General features: G+C 43.6%; 1 protein-coding gene across 1 annotated transcript in view; it reads right to left on the bottom strand.

The window, feature by feature from the left end:
- LOC126485103 (breast cancer anti-estrogen resistance protein 3 homolog) overlaps nt 1-12,005 on the bottom strand; it is a 1,126,433-nt gene that overhangs the window by 692,287 nt on the left and 422,141 nt on the right. The window contains exon 3 of the mRNA XM_050108726.1: nt 4,701-4,812. Coding sequence (XP_049964683.1) covers nt 4,701-4,812 — 112 coding nt within the window. The remainder of the gene's footprint in view (nt 1-4,700; nt 4,813-12,005) is intronic.

The following is a 12,005-nucleotide window of genomic DNA, read 5'->3' as shown; positions in this document are numbered from 1 at the left end:
CACCAGCCTTAAACTTAGCGATGCAAAAAGTATAGCAGCATCGAACAAGAGACACAAAAATGCCTTCCAAAGTCATTCCTACAGGAGCCTTTGTTGCTTGGTGATCTTCTTCGTTTCACTTTGGAGGAAGACACAGGGATGTTAGATGGTCAATACTGTCGAAACACAGGTTTTTTTCCTGATAGATGTATTTACTACGATTAAATTTACAAGTTATCGATTTCAAAACGTCATAGTTTCATCTCAGGCGCCTTGGTAGCACGCATGTACCATTCGAGATCTGCTAACTTGCTAACGAGCGAATTGGCGTAGTGGTGAGACAGAGGGATCCCATACAAGAGGACGGGAGTTCAAATACCCATGCAGAGATCCAGATTTAGGTTTTCCGTGACTTCATTAGGTCGCTTAAGATGAATGCCGGATGGTTTCTTTGAAAAGGACACCGTTGATCTCCTTTCCCAACTTCTCCTACTCGGAGCTTGAGCATCGTCCCTCATGATCTTATCCTCGACTGGACGCTAAATCGTAGCCTTCGTTCCTTCTTCCCTTTCGTCCTTCCTTATCTTCTCTCGCATAAATCCGGTTTAAACAGCACCAATCTCCGTTTAACAACTCCTTTAAAAACAACATAACCGTAAAACTACTGGATAACCATGGTCAACTTAGCTTTCCATTTTATCAGGGCGCCTGACGATAAAGCTATCCACTACTGAAATCGAAAATATGGTGATTAACACCACAGAAAATTCGCATTGTACGGTTGACTGGGATTCTCTCAAGAGCGGCGTTCGGACTCCTGGTGAAGGTGTTTCAGTGTTACTGGATGCCACTTCGACGATTTACATGTTCTTAACCTACTCCGGTAATTCTACCAGGGAAATTGTACCTAAAGTTTCATGTGGAATGCGAACCATATGCCGATCCTAACACTAATAAATATACCGGGTGATCAAAAAGTCAGTATAAATTTGAAAACTGAATAAATCACGGAATAATGTAGATAGAGAGGTAAAAATTGACACACATGCTTGGAATGACATGGGGTTTTATTAGAACAAAAAAAAAGTTCATAAAATGTCCGACAGATGGCGCTGGACAGCAAAACGTCAGTGACTGCGCATGACAATCGTCATGCTTGGCCTCCCAGGTCCCCAGACCTCAGTCCGTGCGATTATTGGCTTTGGGGTTACCTGAAGTCGCAAGTGTATCGTGATCGACCGACATCTCTAGGGATGCTGAGAGACAACATTCGACGCCAATGCCTCACCGTAACTCCGGACATGCTTTACTGTGCTGTTCACAACATTATTCCTCGACTACAGCTATTGTTGAGGAACGATGGTGGACATATTGAGCATTTCCTGTAGAAAACATCACTGCTTTGTCTTACTTTGTTATGCTAATTATTGCTGTTCTGATCAGATGAAGCGCCATCTGTCGGACATTTTTTGAACTTTTGTATCTTTTTGGTTTTAATAAAACCCCATGTCATTCCAAGCATGTGTGTCAATTTGTATTCCGTGATTTATTCAGTTCTCAAATTTATACTGACTTTTTGATAACCCGGTACTTAAAGCAAAATTTTAGAAAATCATCTTTCGTCATTGCGTTGTAAGTGTTACTGTATAGTTTGTGTATTTCTTTAAAACGACTGATAGGTATCCTACAAGGGAAAGGCGAACATCTGGAAGCGACAGACCCTAGGAATTGCGAAAAAGGTACTGTCTGCATACATTCACTTCCAAGTTCCACAATGCTCGTTCCTGAACTTCGTTGGAGATGCGCCCACATACTATTGGGAACTCGCGCGTGTCCGTTCTGTGGACTCGGTAAGGTACTCGAAGAAGTCATTCCTCCGTCACACGTAGGAGCTTCTCAACTGAAACCTGTGAACTGCAACCTGTTCAAGCAGCCCTGCTTTAATCGATGAACACAGTTTAACGAATTGTTTGTGTATAATGACATCGCCAGAAAATTTCACAAGTGACATGACTTGTTAATCCCAAATGTGTAGTTCATTGTAGCGTTCTACAACTCTAGTGTAGCACGCTGATAATTCGTAACACTTCCAACTGCCCACCGAGGAAACTTTTCCATCACAACGTCACAATACATCAATTCTGAAGTTTCAAATGCTTCTGGACAGAAAGTGGAATATTATCCGTGTTATTCACAACAGCAACGAATGAAGTATAGCTACGACGCATCTCTAACACGTTACACAAAGCACGACACGTAAACTATTTCGGGGCGGACATCGCACGGACGTCACGGCCACAAATGCTCGATTAAGTTAAGGTTCCTAGAAAGAAGACGTGAATGTTCATACCGCGTGGTTCTGCAGTAGTGATAAAACAATCAAGCCTGCTGAGAAAAACAGAAGTTACGGACCGGAAGTAGCTCTCGGTTTCCATACTGGGGAATGCTGCGACATTTAGCAATCAGAACTTACCTAGACCTCTGGATACGCTACAGATCAGTCTGTCACCACAACCAACATTTCAGGAATTGGAGGAGGGGGGGGGGGGGGAGGGGGGCATCAGCGCACACTAGCCAGATGTTTTCAGGAGGGGGGCCGGGGCAATATCACATACCAAATTTTTACGTACAACGGCACTACATACATATGACGGCGGCACTATACACAGCCCAATATTTGCCTAACGAGTAGTCCTCGGCCACGTAATGTAAGTTACCATGTTGCAAGTTGAACCTGCTAATTCATCTTATTGTATGGTGCTGTGACACATCGTGTTTCCTCAAACGCTCGCGTAGGTCGAGAGAATCGTAAAGATAAAGTTACACGTGACTTGTGGTGGTTCCACAACTTTAATTTCTAACGGTCGCTGTTCCCCTAAAGGCAAATGCCTGCGCACACATTCTCTATACTGAAAAAAACTGCTCACTGTGTCAGCAAATATGACGTTGTCAATCATGAAATGCGTTACATGCGTTTTGCTAATATTCAAATTTGAAAGGAAGTCGCAGTAAAAAAAAAAAAAAAAAAAAAACCGAAGTCTGATTTGGATTCAGTGCCAAAAACACGAGAGTAAGCTATTATCTAAAAAAATATTTTTTAAAAAATATTCAGTTTCCTTTTTCTTCCTTTTCTCAGCTGTAAGTGACGCAACCGTCTCGGTACACCAGCTTTTATAAGTTTTGCATATTTGCGTGTACCAAGGAAATTTTCATTTCACTTGCTAATAATTGCAGCAAATGTGGACAGCTCTGGTGAATCGCCACGGTATCATTCTTTCACAGAAGAGATGTAGAAAGTCGAGCAGTCACGGTCTGCTCTGGTACTTGTCATACGCGCTGCCTACTAAATGGTTCAAATGGTTCAAATGGCTCTGAGCACTATGGGACTCAACATCTGTGGTCATCAGTCCCCTAGAACTTAGAACTACTTAAACCTAACTAACCTAAGGACATCACACACATCCATGCCCGAGGCGGGATTCGAACCTGCGACCGTAGCGGTCCTGCGGTTCCAGACTGTAGCGCCTAGAACCGCACAGCCACCCCGGCCGGCAGCTCATCAATGATTTTGGGGTTATTGCTACATACCTTGTCTATATTAAAGCCCCACAAAAAGGTGTCACACTTATTCAGATCCGGAGAATATGGCGGCCAATCGAGGCCCATGCGACTGGTCTCTTGGTATCCCAGAGCGAGAATGCGGTCCCCAGAGTGCTTCTCATGGACATTAGACACTCTCCTGCTTCGGTAGGGTAGAGTTCCATCTTGCATGAACCACATCTTGTCGAAATCAGGGTCACTTTGGATAATGGGGATCAAATCATCTTCCAAAATCTTCACGTACCGTTCGTTAGTCACTGTGCCGTCAAGGAATATCGCACCGATTATTCCGTGACTGGACATTACACACCAAAAAGTCACCCATTGAGGGTGAAGAGACTTCTCGATTGCGAAATGCGGAGTCTCAGTCTCCAAAATGCGCCAATTTTGCTTATTGATGAACCCATCCAAACGAAAGTAGGCTTCGTCGCTAAACCAAACCATACATACCATACTAATTCCCATCTTGCAACGCGGCCAACTGTTCAGTTTAAACATCCTAACGCAAACCGTTCATAAGTTATGACGATTTTATTTTATATAGTTCAATAATTGAATCTTCCTGGCAGATTAAAACTGTGTGTCGGAGCGAGACTCGAACTCAGGACCTTTGCCTTCAGCGGGCAAGTGCTCTACCAACTGAGCTACCCAAGCACGAGTCACACCCCGTCCTCACAGCTTTAATTCCGCCAGTTCCTCGTCTCCTACCTTCCAAACTTTACAGAAGCTCTCCTGCGAACCTTGCAGAACTAACACACCTGGAAGAAAGTATATTGCGGAGACATGGCTTTGCCACAGCTTGGGGGACGTTTCCAAAATGAAATTTTCACTTTGCAGCCGAGTGTGCCCTGATATGAAACTTCCTGGTAGATTAAAACTGTGTGCCGGAGCGCGATACGAACTCAGGACCTTTCGCGGGCAAGTGTGAAAGGCAATGGTCCTGAGTTCGAGTCTCGCTCCGGCACACAGTTTTAATCTGCAAGGTAGTTTCATATCTGCGAACACTCCGCTGCAGAGTGAAACTTTCACTCTGCTACAATAATTGTCACCCTGTATTTACCGCAGGTGATGCGTAACTCAGTGTACACTACTAGTGTGAGGTACTATTCTGTGATACTCACTCTTCTCGTACTTGGCCCGCAGCGCGACGAGGCTGGAGACGATTCTGGCGCGGTGCGCCGAGTTCTTCACGCCCAGGTCCCTGATGTCCTCCTCAGAGAACGTCAGCAGGTCCTGCGCAAAAGCAACAAAACAAACCTCTTCAGTACGTTACCACACGAGACAAATAACAGGGGTATTCGAGCCTTGCTGAGATTCGAACTGCGTACCGATCTCATTCTGACTCCCGCGATCTACTGTCTGCCACCTGAGAGTCGTGTTTTGCTGGCGGTGTTCCCATATAAAAATGGCGGCTCCGGTTCCGGGATCCGTGTGGCGAACAGTCTTAATGTAACAGTAAGTCTTGCACTCCTCTGCAGATTGATACCTTCTTTCTGGAACATCTTATCACGAAACGAAAAGTTTTTTACTGTAACTTTGCCTTTGGGGGAAACTTCTAAAGAATGTGAAATGACACTATTAGATGAGACAATGGAACTTATTGTAAAACGCCCTACAAGAATAAAAATAACTGTGAATCCCTAAATAATACAGTACTGGCCATTGAAATTACTACACCACGAAGATGCCGTGCTACAGACGCGAGATTTAACCTACAGAAAGAAGATGCTGTGATATACAAATGATCAGCTTTTCAGAGCATTAACGCAAGGTTGACGCCGGTGGCGACACCTACAACGTCCTCACAGAGGAAAGTTTCCAACCTGTTTTTCATACACAAACAGCAGTTGACCGGCGTTGCCTGGTGAAACGTTGTTGTGATGCCTCGTGTAAGGAGGACAAATGCGTACCACCGCGTTTCCGACTTTGATAAAGGTCGGAGTGTAGCCTATCGCGACTGCGGTTTATCGTATCGCGACATTGCTGCTCGCGTTGTTCGAGATCCAACGACTGTTAGCAGAATATGGAATCGGTGGGTTCAGGAGGGTAATGCGGAATGCCGTGCTGGATCCCAACGGCATCGTATCACTAGCAGTCGAGATGACAGGCATCTTATCCGCTTGGCTGTGACGGATCGTGCAGCCACGTCTCGATCCCAGAGTCAACAGATGGGGACGTTTGCAAGACAACAACCATCTGCACGAACATTTCGACGACGTTTGCAGCAGCATGGACTATCAGCTCGGAGACCGTGGCTGCGGTTACCCTTGATGCTGCATCACAGACAGGAGCGCCTGCGATGGTGTACTCAACGACGAACTTGGGTGCACGAATGGCAATACGTTATTTTTTCGGATGAATCCAGGTTCTGTTTACAACATCGTGAAGGTCGCATCCGTGTTTGGCGACATCGCGGTAAACGCACATTGGAAGCGTGTATTCGTCATCGCCATACTGGCGTATCACCCGGCGTGATGGTATGGCGTGCCATTGGTTACACGTCTCTGTCACCTCTTGTTCGCAATGACGGCGCTTTGAACGGTGGACGTTACATTTCAGATGTGTTACGACCAGTGGCTCTACCCTTCATTCGATCCCTGCGAAACCCTACGTTTCAGCAGGATAATGCCCGACCGCATGTTGCAGGTGTTGTACGGGCCTTTCTGGATACAGAAAATGTTCGACTGCTGCTCTGGCCAGCACATTCTCCAGATCTCTCAACAATTGAAAACGTCTGGTCAATGGTCGCCGAGAAACTGGCTCGTCACAATACGCCAGTCACTACTCTTGATGAACTGTGGTATCGTGTTGAGGCTGTATGGGCAGCTGTACCTGTACATGCCATCCAAGCTCTGTTTGTCTCAATGCCCAGGCGTGTCAAGGCCGTTATTACGGCCAGAGGTGGTTGTTCTAGGTACTGATTTCTCAGGATCTACGCACCCAAATTGCGTAAAAAATGTAATCACATGTCAGTTCTAGTATAATACATTTGTCCAATGAAAACCCGTTTATCATCTACATTTCTTCTTGGTGTAGCAATTTTAATGGCCAGTAGTGTAAACAATGGAACTTATTGTAAAAGGCCCTACAAGAATAAAAATAACTGTGAATACCTAAGTAACAGAACAGGTTAACTATTTTAATCACTTCGATTACGATAGCACCTACGGCTACGATAAAGATTTAGATATTAATTATCGAAGTTCGGGGGTAAATGTTGAACAATAAATAGATATTTAAAAAATTTCTCAATAAGAAAACTGACGAAATTTTACAGAAACGATGGCAATTCCAGTACTGCAAAATGGAAGCGAATTATTGGTCACATGCAGACAACAAAGAAATATCTAGCCATCAGTAATGTTGTTTGACGAGAAGGTTTTAGCTTGTGAAAGGTCAGACAGAATTACAAATAGTGATGCCAAAAACGATCTCTATACCTTTAGCTTTAGAAAGGAAACTGAATTTGATAAAAGAAACTGGATTGTAGAAGAATGAAGAACGAGAGACTGTCTCTCAAAATAAGAAACTAGAAACCGTGGTGGCCCCATGAGAGTGTGAGCCGTGTTTGCCTGGAATGAACTCGGTTCTCTGGTCCAGCTGAACCGATCACTGGCTGCAAATGATTATGCTCGGGTACTTGGAGGCTATTTGCAACCATTCATGGATTTCATGCTCTGAAACAACAATGGAATTTTTTAGGTGACGGTGCGCCACGTCACCGGCCCACAATTGCTCGCGATTGGTTTGTAGAACATTCTGGATAATTCGAGCGAATGATATGGCCACCAAGGTCGCCGACATGGATCACGTTGAACATTTACGAGATATGTCCTGAGAGATCAGTTCATGCACAAAACCCATGACTTTGATCACTTCCGTGTATACTGTCGGTACCTATACGGGAAGATAGCTAGCTTCTTAGTCTCACTGCAGCTGTTTGCTGTCAAGAAATTTCACAAAGGAGTAAATGCAGTGCAAGATAGCTATCAGCATGACCTACTGTTTAAACAGCAGTCTACATGAGATTCTAGAGTTGTGCGTCAAGCCCTCACGATTAAAAAAATGGCTCAAATGGCTCTAAGCACTATGGGACTTAACATCTGAGGTCATCACTCCCCTAGACTTAGAACTACTTAAACCTGATTAACCTAAGGACATCACACACACCCATGCCTGAGGCAGGATTCGAACCTGCGACTGTAGCTGCAGCGCGGTTCCGGACTGAAACGCCTAGAACCGCTCGGTCACAGCGGCCGACCTCACGATTAAAAGGTTTCATGAACCTGGAAGTGTTAAGAATAAAATACGCCAACGGGCAAGAACAGGAATTGATGAAAAAATAAAAGTAACATTTTTAGGTGACAACACACAATCTACATGTCACTACGAACCAGCTCGATAGAGCGATTGGGATTATCCAATGGAATGCCCTGCAAGCTGTTGCGGTGTTTCTACGTTAATTTTGTCCACTGATCAAGCGGCGTTTACAAACGATGGGCAAATCTATTTCTGACTTTGCACTACTGGTCAGGTGGAAGCCCACGCTGGTTGGCTCAAATGGCTCTGAGCACTATGGGACTCAACTGCTGTGGTCATCAGTCCCTAGAACTTAGAACTACTTAAACCTAACTAACCTAAGGACATCACACACATCCATGCCCGAGGCAGGATTCGAACCTGCGACCGTAGCAGTCGCGCGGTTCCGGACTGAGCGCCTCAACCGCGAGACCACTGCGGCCGGCAGTTGTTGGGAGACATTCTACTTGAGACAAGGCTACATGATGGATGTTCCTCTCTTTCTTAATGAATTATTACAGAACTTCGTAACAAAACATTTGGATGTCGTTGGATCAGTCGTTTAGGAAACACGAAATGGCCTGCACACGTACCAGACTTAGAACCTCTGGCCATTTATCAGAAGGTAAATTTAAAACAACTGCTCTACACGTAGCACCGGCGACGCGAATGGGCATGAAATGGATAACACGGACGTGGGCAGCGATAGGTCGAGATGAAATTCAGCATGCTCTATTGCTTATCCGGAATCTCTTTAAACGGCGTAGCACGGCTCAAAGCCAATATTCTGAGGATTTGACGTGGTAGCTATAATATTAAATACCCAAACAGTTACTGAGTGACGTATTTCCTTATATTCCATACTGAAGGGCAGATGGTCGAGGAACCTCTTCTCCTCAGGGTTCGTGGAACCTGGTCTCCTTATGGCGGGACAGCGATCTACAGCGCTATTTACCTTGTTGCTAACTGAGCACGTTTCACAGAAGATATGTCCTTGAGTTCTCCGTTTGAAGGATCATTTCCATGCTAGAATAATAGGTATATAGCTCAATTTAAAACAAAAGCAAAAAGCTGTGTCAGGGTAGCTATAAACGTCAAAAATTTCATGCATGCGCCAAAAAAATTAACCTTGCCTTAGGGAAAACGGCAGCTGTATATATTTACTCGCTCTGGATAGAATTTGGATATCTTCAGCTGCCGCTGTTATATGGAGGTGTACACGGACATTGGTGTAGTAAAGCATTTGGAGGCGTTGATATTCCCATCCTCTGCACTTAAAGGTGTGGTAACGCTTTTAACCACCGACTTACCGTTCCCCGACATTTTATTGTAACAAATCGTACCTTATAGACAGATTTTTGATATACCTGTATTTTGCATATGCCAGTTCCTTGAAATAGCATATTTTCGTGGTTTGCAAAGTTATAAAACAAAAATCACCTGATGTGGCACTTTATCTTCGTAAACTGTACGTATTCCAGTATGACGCCTCCATCATTCAGCTTGTGACGTCGAAAGCGCTCTCGCATCGTACTAGTAAACGGTTCGTATCACGCTGTCAAAATAAGACAAGATGTAATGAGTGTTTTATGCTCGTGATTTCTTTACATCGTGAAATTCCACTCCACATCCACACCAGTTTCCATTTGTATCAACATCCACTGCGCTAAAAAGTTCTATTAACACGGAATACTTTCAGTGGTTAGTTTTATCCACTATAGCCCCTAAGCCACTTACTTGTTGACTCGTCTGTATAGTCTGTTAGACGTGATACCGCAGAGAAGTCACCAGCAACCAAACCATAATGGATTCGCTTCAGTGCACGAGTATTAAACTTTCAGCTTTATGGAAGGGGGGAAGGGTTAATTTTAGTAGGTATGCTGTATCTCCACCGGCGTTGTTTTGTGTTGCCGGTTACGAGAAATACGGACTACACTGCTACAAGGCTCGTTTGTCAGTGTCTAACGTGCTCCAAAGAAAATAATACTCTAGACACCGGGATTTAGACACGGACAGAGGTGTCATGGAAAAATCTCAGCTATTTCTGCTTCTGTATCAGTATTCAAACCTGGATCTATGTTTTTCGCCTGCTGCACGTTACTAATTATGTATCTCATACGCTGCATAGAATAAGAAAATGTTACCTCAATTCATGGCTTTAACGTTTCGGTTTTGCTCGGTTACTGCTCAGTAAGTATCAGCTTGAAATGTCTTTATCAGTTAACGGAGGGACTGCCTTTAAGCTTCTCATTTCCCCAAAAATGTACGTCAGCTGCACTTTCCATCATCGGGACATCCTCGATGGCAAGAGCGGAATAAAATAAATAATGAACTATTTCTTCAATATGTGGGACTAATCAGAGCTGTAATGTGACGCCACAACGAGTTGACAATGACACCTGTTTTCAAAATAATGTTTAGAAAGAATAGCGAAACATACAAGTGCTTTAATAATTGTCATAGTTGAGATGAAATATTACGACATTCCTGAAGTAAAACTAGAAAAAGATGAAAAGTTTCTTCCAGCAACCGAGAATCTTAATAATGGTGCCTATTTGCGAATATTTCATTGAAGGGAAAATTTATTTCGCATAGTGTGAGCTGCAGACTACAAACATTACAGTGCCTCTTCCACAGGTAAACGACTGATGTATAAATCCGATGACCTTCCCAACAAACTTCCGTCTGATTTTCGGATAACACACATAATCTATTGTTCCTTTATTTCATCTTAATGAATCTCACCATTCGCCCTAAAATCATAATTTTTACTTGCTACACAAAATCACGGGTCTTTCAATATTTACGTTTACACTTTACTTGTATCGAATTCCACAAATTGTTAGAGACACATAAACAGTGTTTTTCCTCGACGGGCATCTTCTATCAGTCTTTCATTTTGTACGCAACTTCCTTGTCAGCAACAGATGAAAGAATGATGCACATGTTCCATTAAATTAGAAACGAACTAAATGTAAACAACGTTTATTATGACTTACACATTTAAGAGGCATGCTGCAGAATCGAAGTATCTAGATGACCTTCCAAGGGGAGGAAGTGGATGGAGGAACCAAAAGAATGCATTACCACAAAAAAAGCGTTCTTTCGCCTGTTCTGTAGAATATGTAAACAAATGACCAGTCACACTCGCCGCAAATAAAAATATATATGCAGACGGCACCGCCATTACTTATCAAGGAAGAACGTTTCAAGAGGCTGAAAGAGAGCTGAGAGCTGACTGAAGTTTTGCAAACCTTTGGGAGCTACTGTAAGGAAAACCACCTGCGACCTAATCCAGGAAAAAGCCAAGTATGCACATTCCATCTGTGTAACAGAGAGGTTACATGAGAGTGGGAAATAGAATGGAGAAGGTTTAGAGTAGACCATTACAGCAACCCGAAATACTTGGGAGTCAGCCTCACTAGAGCGTACATTGTCATTTAAAGAAAACACTACTGAAATTAAAAGAAAAATATGTGCAACAAACAATATTGTATGTAAACTGGCCATATCAACATGGAAAGCGCAGCCTAAAGTTCTTCGATCATCAGCAACAGGTCTCCGTTTTACAGTCGGGGGAATATGTGGCACGAGTATGAGAGGCTTCTTGCCACTCCAAACAAGTACCGTCGTTTAAATGAGACTGTCGGGATTGTTAACGGATGTCTGAGGCTTACACTAATCCACAACATTTACCCACCTGCGACCATAAAACCACCAGATATCAGACGCAAAACAGAGAGGAAAAAACAGCAAACCAAAACCAGGCACTTAATGTATAACCAGCAAACAGTTCCAACTCGTCTTAATTCAAGGAAGAAATTTCTCCAACAGACATTACCGCAAGAAGGCCGATCCGAGACCAGCAACGTATCCTTATGGTTGGATTCTCTACAAAAAGGAACCCTATAACCCAAAGACAAAATCGCACAAGGCCAGTAATTATAGTGTAATATGAGGAGAGCACTGAACAGATTAAGGACAGGAGTCGCAAAATGTGAAGTCAACATGTTTAAATGGGGCTGCTCTGAAGATGGCCAGCATGATTACGGAAAAACACAGACGACTGAATATTTGCTCTTGTGCCCAAGCATGGAGTCTGATTGCACAGCGGAGATCTACTTTTG

This window comes from Schistocerca serialis, chromosome 6, assembly GCF_023864345.2.
Source record: "Schistocerca serialis cubense isolate TAMUIC-IGC-003099 chromosome 6, iqSchSeri2.2, whole genome shotgun sequence".
NCBI lineage: Eukaryota > Metazoa > Arthropoda > Insecta > Orthoptera > Acrididae > Schistocerca > Schistocerca serialis.
The sequence above is the reverse complement of the archived record's forward strand: the minus strand, read 5'-3'. Positions and strand labels throughout refer to the sequence as shown.